General features: G+C 41.4%; 1 protein-coding gene across 3 annotated transcripts in view; it reads right to left on the minus strand.

Moving 5' to 3' along the window:
* RAB31 (RAB31, member RAS oncogene family) overlaps positions 1 to 11,140 on the minus strand; it is a 49,216-nt gene extending 38,076 nt beyond the window's left edge. For 2 of the 3 annotated variants that reach the window (XM_048507863.1, XM_048507861.1), the window contains exon 1: positions 10,780 to 11,140. In XM_048507863.1, the coding sequence (XP_048363820.1) occupies positions 10,780 to 10,818 (39 nt within the window). In that variant the 5' untranslated portion in view covers positions 10,819 to 11,140. The remainder of the gene's footprint in view (positions 1 to 10,779) is intronic. The other variant, XM_048507862.1, reaches the window with a different exon arrangement.
* Between the last annotated feature and the right edge of the window lie 10,755 nt (positions 11,141 to 21,895).

Here is a 21,895-nt window from a genome sequence, read left to right on the forward strand (position 1 = left end):
CCGGGAAAGGAAGCGCCTTTCTGGTGCAACGTACCCAAGCACCAAAATCTACGTGGCTTTTGGACACCGGGTCTACAGAACATATAGTAGCAAGGGCAAGTTCGCTGCAGAAGAAGAGGACACCGGATATTGGAGAAGTGACTCTTGCTGACAGCTCTGCAGCTGTTGTACAGTCCCAAGGAGAAGTGTTTTTACAAGCTATGGGGATTACCCTGCAGAACGTGTTACACATACCAAGTATGGCGCATAATCTATTAAGCGTGTCCAGGTTGGCACTGGATGGGTATGTATGTACTTTTACTGGGACAGGGTGCTCCATAGCCAGGGATGGGGACATTGTGGCACAGGGTGTATTAAGTAACAGACTTTATAAATTGACTGTGGACAGTAACACCCCTGTGACATGTGATGTTCCAACTACTGTGTGTGGGGTAAATGACCCACTGCACCCAGCTAATTGTGTGCACAACTTCCATAGGAAATGTGGGCATGTGAGCTTCAAAGTACTCAAACAAACAGCACAAATGTGTGGTGTGCAATTTGCCAAATGTGATTGTTTTCTAGAGTGCAAAGTGTGTTTGAGTGGGAAAGTGAAAACGCATCCAGTGGCAAGACAAAGCCCAAGGGTAACTAAGGACCCTTTCGCTTTGGTGCACTGCGATATAGCACAATCGTATGGTGTTTCCATCGGGGGTGCCAAATATGTGTTTGTAATTGTGGACGATGCCACACGCTTCACTTTCTCCTATTTCTTAAAAAAGAAGAGTGAAGCCTTCCATGTATTTAAATTATGGCATACAAGGATCTGTAAACAATTTGGATGTGATGTGAAAACAATCCAGATTGATGGTGCCGGAGAATTTCTAAGTAACCAATTTACTGAGTGGCTAAACAAACGAGGAATAGATAGACGAGTGTCTAATGCCTATGTGCATTCTGAAAATGGTTTAGCAGAGAGAAAGATTGGTGTACTGAAACAAATGGTGCGCTGTGCCATGCTAGACGCAAATGCAAAGGATAGTCTCTGGGCGGAGGCATGGGCTTACTATACTTATGTCATGAACAGATTGTTCAGCGAAGCACTCGGTGACATTCCGTATAGGAAGCTGTATGGTAAGGCACCTAAGTTAGACCACCTTCATACTTTTGGTTCATATGCCAATGTTCTGTTGCCACCACAGAAAAGAAAACGAAAGGTGCACTCACAAAGGCTTCAGTTTGTGGGTGTCCAAGTGGGTATGAAGGCTTTCAGGTTCCTATTACCAAATGGTCAGGTACTATTTTCCAGAAGTGCTGAGTTTGAGAAGCATTCTGGTTGGTCCCGGCTGCATAGCAATTTTGACTCCCTCCCAGAACTCTGTTGGACTCCAGATGGGTCTATAAAAGAAAGCTTTTAGCGAATGGTGAAACGCTTTTTAAAGCCAGATTAGTAGCTAGAGGTTTCAAACAAAATTTTCCTGAGGACTTTACTGAAACCTATGCTGCTACAGCTAGGTATGAATCCATCAGGTTGTGTTTGGCTATTGCTGAACAAAGGGGGTATGTCTCCAAGCAATTAGATGTGTGTACCGCCTACCTGAATGCAAAGGTGGATGAGGAGATATATATGAGACCACCACCTGGTTACAGGTGTAAAACAAATAAGGTTTGGTTACTGAAACGTGCTCTTTATGGTTTAAAACAATCAGCACATATGTGGAGAAACCATTTAGATGACCTGTTGGTGAAAGAGGGTTTTCAAAGTTGTGCCACTGATTCCTGTGTCTATAAAACAGGGAAATCAGGTGCTGAAACATTCCTAGTAGTGTGGGTCGATGACATCATAATACTAACAGAAACCGAAAAGGAACTGAACAAAGTGTTTCAGGACTTAGGTAAACACATTAAAGTGCGTGATCTAGGTGAAATAAAATCCTACCTAAGTATGGAATTTGTACAAACTGCTGAGGGTTTATTACTGCACCAAGAGGTTAAAATAAAAGAGCTCTTGGAGAGAACACAAATGGTTAACTCACTCAGCAAGCAAACACCCATGGTAGTAGGTTTCCAAGAACTAGACAGGACACAAGAATGTGATGACTCCGGTCTCTACTGAAGTGTAATCGGGTCTTTGCAGTATATTGCTTCCATTAGCAGACCAGATATTTCACATGCTGTCAACGTACTCAGTAGACGATGCCAACAACCAACTGAAACAGACTGGACTGGGGTAAAAAGGGTACTGAAATACCTTAATGCAACCATGTCTAAAGGTTTACTGCTGTGTCAACACCCAACAACCAACATTGCAGAATATGCAGATAGCAGTTTTGGCGAATGAAGAGGAACAATATGTCTTGTACCGGTATGTGATAACCCACGAGGTGTACCCATTTTATGGGCATCATTTAAGCAAAAAACTAGTAGCACAAAGCAGCTGTGGAGGTCAATACAGCGCTGTGAATAGTTGTGCTTTAGACATGCAATGGGTGTCTGAATTAGCTAAAGACCTAGGTCTCAAGGTACCAAAACCAAGCATATTATTCAATGACTCACAAAGTTGTATACAGTCTCTTAAAGGCGAATCTGTTAAGACCAGAACAAAGTATATAGGAGTGCGCTATCAAAACATCAGACAAATGATTCAAACAGGACTCATAGAGGCAAGCTTCCTACCTTCACAGGACAATAAGGCAGACATCCTGACCAAGCCATTAACCTCTATAAAACATGAAAGAGGCGCAGAGTTGTTGGGTATAACTGATGCATCTCTGAAGTAAGTCAGCCATGTTATGGAATGTAAGGCATACACTGAATTGATATATGTGTAAATGTAACAGTTAATGTGATAAACAAAAATGTGATGTAGGTTTTGCCAAGCATCTGGGAAGGGGTGTCAGGAGCTGAAGGTATAACAGCTGCATGGCAAAACCCTTGATTGCCTTAATTGCCTGCTGAAGGACTAACTACAGTAACCTGTTGGCAGTCAGCCAAAGGGAATGACTAAGCATGATTGCATCAGCTATATATAAGAGTCATGTGACCTTTGACTGTACTAGCCATAGGCTAATTAATGTATTATAGTGTATATAAGTAAGCTAACTCAGTTAAGCGTGTTCCTTGCTGGGGACAGGACCTAAGCCGAAGGCTCTGTCCGTTTAAACTGTATATATTGTATCAATGCCAATACATCCTTTCTTTGAGTGAACTCCCTGGCTCCAGTGGTTATTGCCGCACTCTGTGTATGCTCAGTTGCGCCTACGCTGTCAACTCGTGGCAGTACATAGGTAATAACTCAAGTGGACGTGAAACACATACACACATTGCCGTTTGAGATGTCAGGTGGGGTTCCGCCCCTCACATGCAGGTACCTTTCACTCTCTGTGCCTCACCCACTGCTACCACACAACACATCTACTCTCATACACATTCAGTGAAGGGAGAGGGAAGGGACGGAGGGGGAGGCATGCAAGGGAGGGTGCGGGCCCAGCATCTGGATATGACCCATCCACCCTACCAGAGGGAGACGGAAGGGAGGGGTGGCATGCAAGGGAAGAGAAGTTAGGGAGGGGAGTGAGTGGTGGCATGCAAGGGAGGGGAGGGAGGGGACACAGCATCTGGATATGACCCACCCACTCTAGCAAAGGGAAAGGGGAGGGAGGTAGGGAGAGGGGTGCCCTGCAAGGGAAGAGAAGTGAGGGAGGATGCGGTCACACACATCAATGACATCGCACAGTATCAGCCTGCGCGTTTCTATGAGCACGTACTGCTGGCCTCTGCAATTGATTTGCTGCTACTGTTCCTTTCCCATTTCACCACAATAAGCCACAGCAACGCGTGGCCAGGCCCTGCTAGTTCCCATTAAATTTACATGGCAATATTATGCAGCTGTTCAATATAATTTCTGTGAAATTTTAATTATTCTACCATATCATTGGGTAGTTTCAGTCCTGTAAGACACGAAGGTGTGAATTTCTTATTTTATAAACACACTTGATTAAAATAACAATTGTCAACAGACAATTTATACCTAAATATGTATGCAGGTTAGCTAAATAAATGCAAGTGTGTATGTTTCAACTCATGAACTACAATGGCATTTAGTTACATAAACACATGCAAACATACTACCCCCATAGCAAGACACAACAATTCCACACACAACAAACAAGCCAAAGAAGGGGAACCATCCTGTAGCAGAAAACATTGTACAAAAGCACATCCATCAATACAGAGGTTGCAAATGCATTCTGACAAGAAGACAGCCCTTTAAAATGTCCCAAACAGTGTATTAATCATATATGATAATCATTAAAAATCAAATATACAGAAATTTAAAATGTTCCTGTTACTATATGGGCAACTTTCTTGGCCACTGACACAGAGCCCTTCGGGGATTGGGCAATATATCTAATTACTTACTTACTTACTTACTTACTTACTTACTTACTTAATTATAATAATAATAATAATAATAATAATAATAATAATAATAATAATAATAATAATAATAATAATAATAATAATAATAATAATAATAATAATATACAGTAGACCTTTGTCATAAACAGAGGATCTGTTCCTTGTATTACTAGGAACAAAAATTTCCGAATAGTTGGATGTAGGAGTATGCTCCTTCCAAACAGCAAAACAACAAAATTTCCTGCAACATTTTACAATGAAAACATTATGATAATGGCACAGAAGGATTAAAAACAGGATGGTGATCACAACATGTGACAGGACCACAGACCTCAAACAAGTAGAATTTCAAGTTACAAATCCCTGAATAGAGAGGGTCTACTGTACAGTAATTACAATGAACTTGCAAACTGAATTAACAAAAACAGGCTAAAGAACTAGAAACCGTGTGTAAATGTAGACAGTCTGGCACCAGGACAGATCTCAAGAGGCACAGGAAGTGGAAATAAAGTATAGTAAAACAGATTCAGAACAAATATTCTTAGTTCATAAAGCAAATGTGCTTAATGCATGGGATGCATTGGAGTGTATTTAGTATAACCACAACTGATATCTTGGAGTGGTCATTTACTAATAGTCACAGTTGTAACTAGAAACTGCTTTAACTAGATGTTAGTTAGAGAAATATACCGTGTGCCCTTAAAGAAATCTCTTTCTAGAACAGAGACTGCTTCACATTTACTGAGTCCAGCATTGTTTCCAGTTAACAGCCTAGGTAAAATATTAGCTCCGAGGTTACAATACCAATCTAAACCTCCAGGACTTAAGATTTAAATGCAACAAACTGTCTTTTGGGTATCCTAGGAACGACTGGAGATGGTACTGTCACACTTCCCTTCAGATATAACTTTGGTTGTTTTGCTATCACAATTGCTTTCTACTGTTCTGGACAATGCAATGTACTATTTATGAATTCATCACTTGGGTGAGCATGGAGGAGGGGCAAAAAAAATACCCAAATAAAACTTTCCTTGATTACTTTTCCTTTACTGCTTCTTTTCAAATTAGTGAGAACTCCATAGATACTCCAAAAACATGCATCCTCCATAAATAATAGCCATACCTCCCACCAATTCTTGTCTTCATGTACATATATCCTCCTTCAGACATGCACCTCTTCCTACTTTTATTGCAGCAAAGATTACCTGTTAGAAATCCCAGCTCAAGCCTACGCTTTTTTATTCTGAAGTAAACCCTGAGTTCAAAAAAACTTTCATATAACATCTAGTGAACAGTTCATCTTTTCCTTCCATTGTGAACTATGACATAACACTTATCCAAATGTATTGCATTCTTTATTAAAACATACACCAGGGGTGTGAAACATGAGGCCCAGAGGCCAAATACGGCCCTGTAAGAGGACTTACCCAGTCTGAGGCACTCACCCACCCCTACTTTCAATGTAGCCTGGAGAGCCTGCTGTAGCTCACCAGTCCACCCACCCACCTCCTTGCCAGCTAAGGCAGCAACCATCACTCTGCGCTGATCTGAGCTGGTGAACCTGGTGGGGGCTCACCAGCTGAGGCAGTCATCTCCCTGCCACCTCAGGCCTGGCCAAGTCACATTTATGTCATGTTCAGCTCTTGTAACAAATGAGTTTGACACCCCAGCATACACCCTACTTCACATATAGGCAACCCACAGAAGACAGTCCAATTTTCCACCCAAAGTGAACCCCTGGAGCTCAGCTGAGTCCCAGAATGTGTGGCCAAATACAACTCTTGTCTCTCTCATCCCTTGTGTCTGCTGCTACTGGCACACCACGATCTTTACAGAGAGATGTTCTGGGTTATTTGGTACCTGGCCCACAATGTTCGTCTACCCCTACTCTGCTGTATCAGAAGTCTTTGAAACAACATTATTACATTACATGACAGACTCATCTTGAGGGGCAAAAATAAACAGGGATTACCAATCCTCGAGAAATAAACATTAGCAAAGAAGCATCATAAGTCTGTAGAAAGCTAGATACCGCTTTGTACTGCTCTAAGATTTGTAACTAGGATGAATAGATAATAATACTCACATTGGTCAGGTTTTATCTAGAACTGTCCAGGACCATTCTCTGCTCAGCATGGCCAATTGGCCATGCTGACAGAGGCTGATGGGAATTGTAGTTCCTGAACATCTGGAGAGCCGCAGGTTCCCTACCCCTGATCTAGAATAACAGCATCAATAGTAATTTGCGAGTCCACTTTCTCCTTCCTAAAGTTACATAAAAGCCAGGATATCTGGCACCAGATATGATCCAATTATGCCCGCGCTAATTTTCTGAGACATGAATGTTTATTTACTATTCCAAAAAATCCAGTATTTCTGTTTGCTCAGTCCTCTCACACCACGGAATTACTTATTTTCAATAATACACCCACAACAAGTTCCCCAAAGCAAGTTCCCCAAAGCAGACTTTTAGCTGCATTTTTATTATTTCATGCATGTTAATGGAAACAGGCATTTGTATACATTGCTGGGCACACTGTAAGTACTAAAACCAAAATTGTACGTACAGCCACCCCAAATTAATCAGGCCTCACTGAGTGTTGATTGTCACACTTTACACACCGAGAGAAGTTCTGAAAAGTGGAAAATAACTTTTATTGCTGTTATTGTACACCATCAGCGAGCACAGTGCTCTTACAAAGTTTCATAAGAAAAATTAGAAAAGTTTAAAATGCCTAGTATATAATGAAAGCAGCAGGTATAACCAGCATCATTAAACAGTTTCTAAGAAAAAACACATTTTCCAGCTATTTCAAGAATTGTCAGGACAGTGTTAAGTCTAGACTGAGAGACAATAGTATCAAATTAAAAGGTGAGGATAGACACTTGAGCAAGCACCAGATCATTACTGACACATGGGGTGACATCACATCTTGACATTTACTAGGCAGACTATCTTTACAGGGTGGTTTGGCATTGTCTTCTCCAGCCATCTACACTTTACCCCCAGCAAGCTGGGTACTCAATTTACTGACATTGGAAGGATGGAAGGCTGAGTCAACCTTGAGCCAGTTACCTGAAACCGACTTCCGTTGAGATCAGGTCATGAGCAATGCTTTGACTGCAGTGCTGCAGTTTACCACCCAGCAGCACAGGGTAACTTACAAGAAGCTAAATCCAGCTAAAGTTAAAGGCAAATATTTCTGATGACACGTGGAGAAACACAGGAAGCTGTCATAACAATCTCTCTTATTGGTTTTAACAGGGAATAATCAACTTTACAATACACCCAGTAGGGATAATTTCAATCCTGTGAATCCCTTTCTGTATTTCTGTGTGTGTTCTGTATTGCAAGAGATAGCACACTCCTGGTCTATAAGTGTGATGTTAAAGATGATGACTGGCATCTTCATTCTGCCAACTTTAGAGGCTATACTTTTGGAACTGTGTTCTAGTAAAGAACCCTTCTATGTAGAACAGCAGTTTTATAACTGGACTTGTTCATATTGGCAAACAATGTTCCAGTTCTAATATTTCGGCACTGGAAAAACTGACTGCCAGTCTTCATGCAAGCTGGCGAGACCAAACCTTGACCAAAGTGAATGGTTTTCAAGAATACAAGTTCAGGAAGGATCTCCTCCCTGTGACTACTAGTCTAAGCTGATGTAACCAAACTTCTTCATGCCCTCTGTTTTCTATGCTTTTCTCTGATCTTTGTTTACATTCTAGGGAGTTATGTAAATTCAGTACATGCTGTTCTTCCACAAAACCTTTTCTTCCTTTTCTTGAGAGTGAGAAAGACATCTCTTGCAAATCTAACTTTAGCATCAATTTCACAAAAGACAGTCTTTCAGAATACCAACAATCTTGTCCATTCATGAGAAAGGAAAGATCTAGTTATTTTTTACTACAGGACCATTTTTTAAAAATGTTAAAAAGCAGCAGTTCAGGCAGGAGAGCTTCAGTGCAATCCTTAACACAGTTCATAGCCTTCCAAGTTCACAGATTTTGACAAACTTAGAAAGATGCAATTTAAAGTGCTTAAGATGGCAGTGTAAATGGCACATCTCTTGGGGTACATCTCTCATTTTATATCTTTAGCAGTTTAACTTACAGCTCAAAGATATCTTTTCATTAAAGCATACAAAACACTTCAAAAGGTTTTGACCTTTAAAACGGAGGTAGATTACTGAACAATGATATTCTAAACATTATGTTTTGTGTGTGTGCATGTATGTATATTAATACATTTATTTTGTCTAGGACACAAATAAGAGCTAATAGTCCACAAATATGAGGACATCTCTTTCTTCACAATATATGCATGTTGGCTGGAGAGCAAATGGGAAAAATAAAGAAGTTACTCACCCTCATGCAGAATTAAACTATTGTAATGAGTTCATTAGGCCAAGTAAATATTGTCCATGATCCAAGTGAAACACAGTAGATCACAGTACACAGTACACAGTACACAATAAAACAAGAACAAAACTACATTGGCTGAACTGGGAAAAATGCTGGTGGAAAAACACCTCCATATTGTCGGACATATAGATAATACGATGCAACAATACAATTGTAAGCATGAAGTATACATGTATTTTATTGTATACTACTGCAGTATTTGGATAGAAAACATCCCAGGAATACCAGGCAGGCACTGGCAAGTCATCTCTGAATGCCTCTTGCCTTGAAAACCTTATGGTGTTGCCATACGTTAGCTGTGATTTGATGGCAAACAAACCGCAACAACCAGAAGTATACAAGAATCACTGAATACCACAAACTTTGGATCCACAAATATGGAATTCAAGTTTAACTAATTTTACAAGACAGTTCTAAGAAAGTTTACTAGCAAGTATAGTTAGACTTGGCACTGGAGTGAACCCCTATTGTAAAGGGCGGGAAATAAATTGAAATAACAGCAACAATAATAATAATAATAGTCTTGATGATGTCAAAGTTCCGGATAGAATGGTTTGTGAGGTGAAATTCCCAGCCTGCATTCTCCAGTACATACAGCGGATTATATACAAGCTATCTGCAATTGTCAAAATGCTGCAAAATTCATCTGCCAAAAAAGACAGGATTTGTTACATTATTATTCTCTGAATTTTAATAACGGCCTCATTTTGTTTTATTGTTCAAGATTAATACAAAGGTAGCCCCTACAGTACAAGAAAAAAGTTAAAGCATTGACAATCCTGCAAAACAGCATTTCATTTCACCAGTCAGACATCTCTCCAGAAAGCTGGAAGCAAACACAAATGATTCCCTGGAAACTGGTCTGCCTGTGTGCAAGCCAAGTTTCAGCTGAAAGGGCCTTACCACAACTCTGTAATGAACTCTTCTAAAAGCAGGAATAAGCACAGACAAACCAGAGAATCTGAAAAAGTGAGTAGTGACTCACAAAAGCTCAGACCCTGCCAGAAATTCTGCTAGGTCTTTAAGGTGCTACTGGACTCTTGCTCTGGTGTACCGCTACAGGCAGACTAACACGGCTCCTGGTTGTAGTAATCTGAACTGTAATTGAGCTAGGCTATTATTTAACTGTTTTGCATGCAGGCAGTTCCTTCCCAGTTATTACCAAATTCAGTTCTGGTATGTAGCAATCCTTTTTCTTGAGCTAAAAAGTGGCTTGCTAAATATAAACCATTCACACAGTGTTTGGACAGAACATATCTTTCGCTGGCAAAAAGGAGACGGGGGAAGCAAAAGCACTCAGCAGTTCAATAGCTGGAAAGAACAGTAACCTGTCTTTTAAAAAGCACCAGGAAACCAGGGCTTCGTTGTCACAGACACCATAAACCTGGGTCTGGCCTGTACCATTTCAGACAGCAGCGGTGAAATGGTTGAATGCTCCTTCATACAGGAGCATAAAAACTGTGTGTGTGAGAGTGTGTGAGGGACAAGGGCTGGGGTCTACCTTATCCGTTCATTGCTAATTTTCTACTTGCAGGGATCTTGTTTTGTTTACTGCAGAAGCATTAAAGCGTGGGAGCCCCGATGCTCAGTCTGAAGCGGTCCATCACAGACAGGTTTTTTTTCCCCATCTCTCAGGACTCATTGGAAACAATCTCCATTTGGTTAAAGGAAGTGGCGGAGAAATTCCAGACTGGGGAGGGGAGAGGACGGGAGAGCGTGCAAAGGAGCAGGGGAACGCTTGTCCACAGGCCCACCAGACTGCACCATTGCATCGTATGCAAAGTTCCCGAAAGCAAAACCTGAGAAAGCCGAGCCTAAAGGAAGCCAAGTGGAAGCCGGAGGAATGCAAAGACAAAGGAAGCCCTGCGGCTGGACATCCCCTTAATATGAGCGGCGCTTTCTCTCCCAACAGATTTGCAACCCTTTCCCCACCCCCGGTCTGTCGCTACTCACTCCAAGCAGACACACTTTCAGCTCTCGTATCGCCATCATCTGCTTGGGGCGAGGCGGCTTCGCATCCTCCGGAGGAGCCAGTCCCCCTCGACGGCCTCGACTCCACGGGAGAGGGGGGAAAGCAAGGCAGCCGCAGCTCTTTCTGGGCAGCCCCAGCCCTTAGCCGCCACCGGTCACATGAGCGCAGGCCCGGCTTCGGCTCCTCCTCGCGTCTTTTTGGCGTTTTCCTCGCCCAAACCCGACACGAAGAAAATATCTCCGCTTCAGCATATTTCAGGAGCCGCGGTTCCCATTCTCGGGTCTGGGCTCCGGGGCCGCCGCTTGAGCATTTGCAGGCAGCGACCGAGACGCGAACCCAGCAGCCCACAATATTGAAAGTGGAGTTCCCGCCCATTTTTCTCTTGGCACATTCCTTCTAAACGGGTGTTCCAGCAGTTCCATAGAAAGGGGTGTGTGCATGAATGGGGAATAAAAGATTGCCTACAATCCAAGGATACGATAAAAACCTTCATTCCCAATATTTAAGAAGTGACAATTTCAAGCAGAAACCATTTTGAAGCAAAGTTTTTTAAAATTGTATTTTTAAAATTTTTCATGAAAAACTAAGAAGTGTTGGAGAAGTATATACCCAGTGGTGGCATTCTAATAATTTAACAACCGGTTCTGGTGATGGGATTCAAATAATGCTTTCAAGCACCATTTTAACAACCAGTTCTGCCGAAGTGATGTGAATCTGCTGAATCCCACATTCCCCTGTATTTGTCAGGGGGTCATATTACATAATTGATTGAGATACATTCCTAAATGTAATTGCTACAAGATATGTGCAACCAGCCTGCTATATGTTATCACTGCCTCTCTCAAGTGGATTCCGCACGGGTCAAAAACAGCAGTGTGAAAACAGTGTAACAATGGTGTAAAATGGTTTAAAACACTGTAAAAGGGTTTAAACCATTTTCAAACCACTGTTTTTGGCCCATGCAGAATCTGCCTCAGACATTCTTTCCTTGATCTTTGCTTTATGGCTTCACATGGCTTTCCTCTGACACTTTTAACTAGGTTTTCCCCTGACACTTTTGTCTAATGGGAAATGGGATTGTTTCTGTTGTCCTGAGAGGGCAGGATGCCAGTTGGCTTTATCTCTATTGTTGACCTTGGGGCGCCTTAGCTCCAAACTCTTTTTCACATTTCTTGAGAAAATGAGAGGAGGGATTAACATTGGAATAAAACAGATAGCAAGAGCCAGATTCCCCAGAGCTGGCTTTGTCCAGCTGGGTGCTTCAATACTTATCAATAAACACTACTGATCAACAATACAGAGTTCGTTTATTGCCTCAAGGTCCGAGACCTAACAGTATTGAAGATGCATTTTCCAGAAATGTTTAAATCTGCCCCTCCCCCTTTCTAGGGAAAACAAATTCTGGAAAACATTGAACCATATGGAAAACATTGGTCAGTTCTGCACAGGGGGAATATAATGGGTGAAGGACACTATATAAGCTGTTTGGGGGGGACTTCCCACAGGTTCCATCTCCAAAATGAGTCTGCCCCATTTTATTTCCCTCAACCCAGGATTTTTGAAAATCGCCAAACCAGTGACCCTTTTGAAAAATCCCAGGTTGGAGCCATTCTCTGCAAACAGCCAGACAGGAGGCACTTTATTTCTCTCCCTTCCACCACACCATCCACAGTCAGGGAGAATCCGCCTGCCATTGCCCTGCTATTTATTGCAAGGGAGGCCCCTTTTTCTTTTTTAAAATTTTGCATGTTGCACATGCATAGCTACGCAGGTGCAGCTGATCGTATTGTGGGACAATCGCATGCCTGCATAGCTATGCATGTGTAGCAGGAAATTTTTAAAAAGAGAGAAGCATCTCTGTGCAAAGGTGTGAAAGTAACATGGATTGTTTCCATGGGCTCCAATTGCTGCCTTCATGGCATGCATGTGAACAAGAAAAAGGAAAATGGGTTTATAACAACTGAGCCCCATTATAGATTTACTGTGCAGAATCGAACTTACTGTTTTATTAAACTTGCTTTTATTGCACTGCTTTAAGAACATATAACACATAGTTTATAACTATTCGAATATCACATAGTATTTTAGCACATTTATTCAATTCAGCATAGTTTGGGTCAAACAAAATTGCAAATATACTTTAGATTAGGGCAGTGGCGGCAAACCTATGACACGCGTGCCAGAGGTGGCACTCAGAGCCCTCTTTGTGGGCATGCGTGCTGCCGCCCCAGTTTGGGCACTTGGCAGTGGCACAGCATCAAGGGGGAGAGAGGTGTGCAATGCACTGGGCACGCACCACTGTGGGGGTATGGTGAGGGCATTCTGGGAGCGTGATAGAGGTGTTTTGGGGCATTCCAGGGGCATTCCAGGGCAGGGCGGTGGTGGACAGGGGCGTGGTAGGGGTGCAGGGTGCACGTGTGCCCTGGTGCAGTTTCCTCTCGCTCCGCCCCTGGCACGCGGTCTCTAAAAGGTTTGCCATCACTGGATTAGGGAGAGAGATTTTTCACAAACACAATTCCCAGTTCTTTTTATTTCCACGAACACAACCCCCAGTGCTTTTTATTTCTCTGAAATGCTGACATGTGAGTCCTGGTTTGAATCAGGGTCATTGCACAACAGAGGAGGTAAACAAAGTCCCATCCCTTTTCTTAACCAGAAATTACCAGTTTAGGATTGTGAAATTTCTAGAGAATAGAGGGCAGAGCCTGGAGTAAGGTTACCAACTCCAGGCTGTGAAATTCTTGAAGAATGGGGGGTGGGAGTGGGGAGGAAACAAAAAGTCTACTCTCCAAAGATCCAATTTTTCCCCAGGGAAAATCCATCTCTGTGGTCTGGAGATATGCGGTAATTCTGAAAAACTCTAATGTTTATGTAAACATTCCTACCAGTGGGTGGTGCTGATGAACATCTGAATGCTTGGGTTGATTATATTGGTTCTAGTTCCTATTCTGTGGAAGTTGGCTACCCAATTGGAGTAACTGTTTTTAAGATCTCTCTGCTGGAGACCACTTGGAAACCTTTTGTTAAAGTTTGTTCCTTAACAAAAACAAGTGCTAAGTAATGTATGGCAACTAGCTGGAGGGTTGTGGAGGCCAATGGAATCTGGAGGTAGGGAATCCCTGTGAATGATCAGAATCCCTGTGCATTGATCAGAAGGCAGCAAAGTACCTGACAGTGTTTTAGAGGAACAATTTATCTGTAACTTCCCTGTGCAAAAAGTGGTTGGTTCAAGCAGCTCCAGACACTTGAAGGTATGGCCTTGACCTCCTGAAATACAGAAAGGGCAAGCAAAGAGGAAGGAACTTCTGCATAGTTTCTTATATGCTCTAAGAAGGTTATTGGATAGACCTTTCCTGTTCCTCCCAGTCCAAGTGATAATTTAAATAAAGCTGATCCCACCCAATCAAATGCAGAGAGGAACTTCTATCCATTGGTAGGCCATGAAGGAATTTTGTGTGAAAAGCCAGTTTTTAAATTGATTAATAGGGGAGTTTCATCTGCTCATTAAAGAAGATGCCATTTTAGACAAACCAATGGACTATAAGTGTTTCCTTTATGCTGTTAATTCTAGTGACTCTTTCAAGACATTAGAAGGCTTATTGGAACTACTTGCCAATGTCAGGGGCTGAGCAGTTAGAAAATGCCCACCTGCAAGCAATTTGCAAGTAGTCTTAGGCTCCTTCCACACATGCAGAATAATGCACTTTCAATCCACTTTCAATGCACTTTGCAGCTGGATTTTACAGTGTGGAACTGCAAAATCCACTTGCAAACAATTGTGAAAGTAGATTGAAAGTGTATTATTCTGCATGTGCAGAAGGGGCTTGGAGGGGGAAAGTAGCAACAGTTCTCCATGGGAGCACCAGACCAAATGACATCTGCTAGTTTCTAGATACATCTCCTGACTATGCACATTTCAGTACTGGATGAACTGCAAACTGTTGGGAGGCCTACACCAGGACAGCACAGTGAAAAAAAGGAACAGCTTTCTGTAATAGTTCATAATAAAGTGCTGGTGAAACCTAGATATCATGCCCATGAACCTATAAAAGTACCCAGTAAAATAGTCTGCCTAGTAAACATCATGATGTGATGTTACCCCATGGGTCAGTAATGATCACCCTTCTGTAATGACCCAGTGTTTGCTCAGGAGACTATATTTACCTTTAATTGAAGATTTGCAGGCTAGTCCCCACCCCCCACCAGTCTTTCTGTCCCCATCCTAACAAAGTGAGCCTATCCTTGCTATGCTTGACCCATGGATATCTACTAAAATAATTAAGATCCAGTTGTGCAAATTAGTTTAGGATTACATGCTTATAGCATGGATTACAAGGTTGACTTCACTAACATAGGTGCAGGAGTTACATTTGTTAATTGCACCATAAAGATGTGATCATTTCAGCTGCAGTCTCTTTGCATAACATATGGTGAAAGACTGTCAAAAAACTCACTGTCTGATTGGGTGGCTCTTTGAAGACTTTCTTGGCTTTGCACAGAAGATAAAATTAATTGGCTGCACACATTTCATCTAAAATGGGAGTTCCCTTGTCCTGTCAAAAAGGTAACCCGGCAATGCCTGAAAAGCAAGAATGGGAAGAATGTAGTGTTTAATAACATGTACTACTCACCCTTACAGGAAGAACAAGAAAATAAAAACCAGTTATTGTTTAAACTCCAAATGCATGACAGACCTCAAAATGGGCAGCACCATGCAGCCAACAGGCATGACTCATCCGTATTGATCATACCCCCTACAAAACGTAATCCAAGTACTGGGCCTTTCACTTTGAGCACATTCACCCTGGAGATTTTTGGGAGTTCAGTGTTCTATTTCATCACAACTGATCCCTACAAGTCATATGTGATCCAAGTCAAAGCTCTTTAAATACTGTACTTAGCATACACTCAAAAGGTCAGAGCAGAGGCGGAGTGAGGGGAAACTGTGCCCGGGGTGCGTGCATGCCCTGCACCCCTGCCACAGCACCACCCGCCCCCACCACACCCTAGAACACCCCTGCCATGGCCTCCGCCATTGCTCCGCCCGGGGCATTGTGCCCCATCCCCACCCCATGAGTGCTACGTCACTGGGTTAGAGTAGACCAGCACATACTACACAAAGGAAGGGGTATGTTCGCATACCTACATCCAAAATGGGAGTAAAAATCTCAAAACCAAGGCACGAAAGCCTCATAAGCAGAGCTATAGTTAACGTAGCAGAGAATACAATTTACAGTTTGCTCTTGAGCAGTTCTATAAATGTCCCGTTATAATTATTATCTTGCAGTAATAGGTTTGACAGCCAGCGTAGTATAATGGTTAAGATGTTGGACAAGGACCTGAGAAACATACGTTCAAATCCCCACTCGCTCCATGGAAGCTGGCTAGGTGACTTTGGGCCAGTCAGACACTCTCAGCCCTGATGCTGGCAAGTACTAAATGGAATACTCAGGTCATGACATGGAGGCAGGGAATGGCAAACCACCTTCCAACATCTCTTGCATTGAAAACCCTGTGGGATCGCCATTAGTCAGCTGTGATTTACCGTCGTCATTGTCTTGTGAACTGCAGTGTTATTTCCACAAATACAAAGTTACAGAGTTAATTCTTCTGGAAACCAAAGAGTTAGGAGAATGTACAAGAAATATTATATTGAGCAATCAAAAAAATCAAGAATGACATCTGTTCCATAATTACCATCACAATCTGGATGAAACAAGATAAGGGACAATCATAAGGTCAATCTGTTTTGTACACATAAAACACATACACACTAAGACAAAAAAAATACAGACATGGTTGAGAGCTACAATCTCTGTTCCAGGAACCAGCATAACCTCTGTTTGTCTGCAGTCAAAAAGCTGTGGTCTTGAAAACATTTTTGAGGAATTTGTCATTTTTCAATCTGTTTAGATGTCTGGTGAAAACTGAAGAAAAACAAAGTGTACTCTTATTGCCTTCCCCTTCCCCTTTTTTGTTTGTAGAGACTTGCCCAATAATGCCTCTCTCTCTCTTTAAAGCATTCAATTTTTTAAAATTAAAAACTATAAAATATTGAAATCCTAATAAAATAATAATAATGATAGTATGCATACTATGCATACCAAAATTCCCAGCTTTAATCCACTTTAGAAGAATCTCAGGTACCAAGGCTAGATATGCCTCGTAAAAGCAGATGACATAGATTATATTAATATGTCGGCAACTTTCCCCCTAACTGGGCATGTAGAGCTGAGCTTTATTTTGGTTCCTGCAACAACTGAATAGAAATCAGCCACAAAATTTCCTTTCAATTAAGCAGAACACTGTAAAAAGTATGAAAATGGCATTACATTAACTCCAAAGGCCTTCCATAATGTAAACAGGCTTGTAATGTGCATATTGCCAAAGAGAGATAACAGATTTCTTATACAGGCAGCCAATTCGTGCATCGCCGAAGAGTTTTTAAAAACAAAAACACCATGAGTATTGTCAGCTAGCAAGGACTTCAGCTCTAAATTAGTTTAGAAGTGTTGTCATACGTGGATTCTGCAGAAGCAAATGAATTATAAACATTTCCATAACTACGCTCTAAAAGTAATCCTCCAATTGTGTCTGAAATGGACTTAGCAAAAAATTAAGCCTCTATGTTAATCAAGTCAAGATTACTTGGCAAATAAGTTGCACAGTACACTCCTAAGCCTGTGTCCCACATCAAAACTTTTGTAGCACAGTAACAATAACACAATATCCTGGTCTTTAGTTAGTGCAGGCCTCTCAAAGTTTCCAATATTTCCATCCACGTGGGCATGGCGGGCCAGGGGTGTTCCCGGGTAGGACAGGGGTGGAGGACGCAGTGGTACACTGGGCGCTTTTCTCCCTTACTATGCCTCTGATGGTTTTATAAACTTTGACTAGAAATGCAGCACTAGCCTTTCCAGAGTGGAATGACAAAATATTATTGATGCATATGGCACAGGTTATGGTGATGATGTTAGTCATGTCTTGCTATTTCTTTGTGTTACTGTCATCTTAAACTGTCCTGCAAAATGGACTCTTCCAGAACTGTTAAACTATCAGTTCAATTACAGTTGGGACATGGAAGAAGGCAGTATAACGTATAATTTTCAAATTTATTTTGCAGATTTGCTAAAGTGAAAAAATGGCATCAACTGGTCACAATTGGTCTTTAAAGAGCAAACTGTACAATAGCAAAAGGAAAACCACAAGAGCAGAACAGGGTTCATGGACTACACTGGAAGCTATTGGCAGAGGCACTCAACAATGCATAGAAGGGAGCTGAAAGACTATTGCTATTGGCTCTAGTTGGCTTCATCTCCAAAACAGCTAATAAAATTTCATTTTAAGTCAGCAGGTCATAAGTAAACGGCGGGGTCAGCAAAAAATAACTGGATGGAAAAGAAAATGATAGTGGAAAATGAACATAATTAATGGTTTGATTGTGTGTTCCTACATGGCAGGGTTGGACTGGATGACCCTTGAAATCTCTTCCAACTGTATGATTCTATGAAAGTATGTGTGAATGTATGTCATTCCCATCAGTGCACCAGCTACAGAAAGGGAGGCATTGGCAGGATATGACAGTATGTACATCTCTCTCGGAACATAGCAGTAGGAAAGTAAACAAGAAATCAGGAAATAATTAAAGGATAAATTGTATTGCTGTTGGGGGCTAGGAAAAATCAGATCAGTCCCAACTTAAGTGGCTGGAGTACTGTGGAACTGTAATGAGGATATAGTTCTATATTAAGGGAGGGAGGGAAAGACAGACACACACATACTCACACTGTATAATGAACAAGGAGACTGGATACAGGTGAGCAGAAATAGTCCTTCTGAACTTAGAATAGCAATCAATTAATAGGCAATTCTAAGGGAGTATAAAATTCAACATAGAAATTCCACTAAGCAATAGCTGGTCTAGACTAAGGAACTGGTATGTGAAGATCTCATTGAAGCCTGTGCCTGTACATATTACAGTCAACATATTAAGAACACATCTAAAAACATAAATGCAACAAGCATGTGTCTGCATCCACATGCCTTATACAAGTACATGAAGAAGGGAGCACTAATTAGTTGTAGAGTGTATACCCTGTGGCAAATTAAATATTATACAGGATATATAATTAAACAAAAAAGTCTTTTCCTAATTCCTAAATACCAGTAATTAAAGCACCAGGCAAACCTTCCAGAGAAGACAGAAGTGGGGTGGTGACACAACTGCCAAAGTCCTGTTCCTAGTTCCCACCCTCTTCTTTACTGACAGAAGAACCCAGAAAAAGGATTTCTCTTAATGAATAGGTGCTCTTAATATAGTAAATGTGAGTGTCTCCCAGAGAACAGGAGAGTATGAGTAAATAGAGCGAAGAGGATATCCCCAAGAAATCTTGGGTTCTTTGTGGGAAAGTTAATATTTATTTATTTATAGTCCCCTTTCTTACAGACTCACAGTGTAAGTCAGTACAGTGTACTGTAAGTCAATACAGTCAACAAATTGTAAGTCAGTACAGCTCAAGTCAATACAGTCAACAAGAAAGGGATATCCAATAAACAATGCAATAGGATTTGGACTGAAATCTGAAAGAGAGGAAACAAAGCATGACTGTTAATACAGTGCAGCGATTACATTATAAGATAACACATACAGCAGCAGATAGTTTCAGAGCCAAAGTCATGTTGTTCTGTCATAGAAAAGCTAGATTCATGTCCAGTAGCCCCTCAGCTGTACCAGATCTAATGAGGGCACTTTGACTCTTGAAAGCTTATACCCTGAAAACCTTGTTGGTCTCTAAAATGCTACTGGACTCAAATCTAGCTCATCAACAGATAGTACCGTATGTATGATACATAGTCTAATCTGCAAATACATGGACTTTTAAAGAAATTTTAGCAACAACAATTAGTTTTTTGCTAGTGGCTTCTTCTAGCTTTCTTTTGAAACCCAACAGCTGACTGAAATGGCATGATCGTGACATGTTGCACAGCAACTTACAAGAGATAAGTAGCAGCCAATCATTTCCTTTTGACCTGCTCTACTTCTGCCACTTGCTTTAACCCTCAAGGAACAGAACTATGAGAGGTAACTTTGACATGTGACATACTAATTATGATGACTTTAAAATATAGTTCCTGTTTTTTCTTGCATCCAGACATATTTTCTTATTATCTGTGCTTCAAGTGCCGCTCATTACTTGGTTCACATGCCTTAATTTGCTTGAAGTAAGCATTTTAAAGAACAGGAATTTCATCTGTCTTCTGATAATGGTTATACTTCCAAACATAATGGCAACAGTCCAAACCAGAGTTAAGCTTGGGTAAGCCTATTGATTTCATTGAGCTTAAGCACGTATAAATGCTTATCTATTTATAGCTGGATCTATTGTGTTGTGTAATGATTAAAATGTCAGATACCAATCTGAGAGAGCCAGGTTCAAATCTTCACTTTGCTGGGAAGCTCACTGGGTGTTCTGGGCCAACCACCCCATCAACCTAACTTAACTCATAGGATTACTGTGAAGATAAAATAGATGAGGGGAAAAACACATACTGTACCAGGCTCTTTGGGGAAAGGTTAGGCTGACAACTAAAATAAACAAAATGAATGTGTGATACATTTCCAAAATTATTCTCCAGAGCTGTCACAGGAACTGAACTTTGTAGCCTGCAGATCGGTATAATTTTGGGAAAATTCTAGGTCCCACACAGAGGTTTGCAACTCCAGTTTCTTCATCCCCTTCATTTGAATGTTACTAAAACAGCACGAAATGAAACTGTGGGATAAGAAGACAGTCATACCACTCCAGTAACATTTGAACTTGTCCTGAATCAATTTTCAATATCTTCCATTAATGGGCCAACAAACCCCATGAAGTCAGATTAACAGAGGCATCATTTAAGATGTCTGTGATGGGGGCAACATTCAGCAACTAAATATCAAATATTTAGACTACAGAGGTAGGCATGTAGTGACCTTAATTGGGGTGGGACTACAGCTAACAGTGCCCTTCTGAAATGGCACCTCTGCAGGTGAGAGGATTAATTTCATTTCCACAACATTGTTAGAAGACAACTGATAATAAAATTTGAAAGAAAATTTCAAGTTTAATCACTTTTTAAAATAAATTAAAGGATTTACTCTATTGAGTATTTCCCTAACACATTTCAAAATGAATGAAAGGACTAATAGTGCAATCCTGAGTGGTGGGGTGAAAAGGTTCTGGAATAGGCATGACCCTTGTGCCAGCATAGATGCCACTCAATGTGGCATAAGTGGCACCCATGCTGTTGCAAGAGCATTTACATCAGTGCTGGGGAGCCAGATTGCTGTGCCATGCCCACGTGCCAATGTTAAAGTGGTACCTGTGCTCATCTGGAGCAGGAGCCTAAGCCAGCACTAATGGGGAAGTTCCTGGGGGCGGAGCTTCCTGAGGCCTTCCAGGCTCTCTTTTGCTGATGTGATTTTACATCAGCAAAGAGGTTGGTGCAGCCCAATGCAGTTGGTGAGTTTCTCTTTTCTTGTTTGCCACAGCTCCACAAACTTTTGTGGGGGTGGGGGCTGTGCTGTGCTTGGCTGCCATGCCCCCTTCAGGAATGGGCTGTCCATCTTTTTTCTTCATGGATTAACTTTCTCACATTTGCTTCACATATAACCAGACACATGAAATCTTACAAAATCATTAGTGGCCACTACATCAGCAGAAAATGGTCTTTTCTGTCCAACATTCTTTTAAACTACTGAATATAAATACAATTCATTAACTACTACACAATATAGAGGAAAAGCGCTGGTTTTGCATATGTATTCATCTGTGGAACCAGCTTCCTATTCTTGATATTCCATCTAGGCCAGACCAAGTGTTTGGAAGACATTACAGCACAAAGGCTGATGTTTTTTGTGAGAACAGTTCTACCTTTACATCTCAATGTCATGTATAACTGTTTCTAATTATAAGTAAATGCTGTTTGCCTAGGCCAGTGGTGGCGAACCTTTGGCACTCCAGATGTTATGGACTACAATTCTTATCAGCCCCTGCCAGCATGGCCAATTGGCAGGGGCTGATGGGAATTGTAGTCGATAACATCTGGAGTGCCAAA

This window comes from Sphaerodactylus townsendi, linkage group LG09 (assembly GCF_021028975.2).
Source record: "Sphaerodactylus townsendi isolate TG3544 linkage group LG09, MPM_Stown_v2.3, whole genome shotgun sequence".
Lineage (NCBI taxonomy): Eukaryota > Metazoa > Chordata > Lepidosauria > Squamata > Sphaerodactylidae > Sphaerodactylus > Sphaerodactylus townsendi.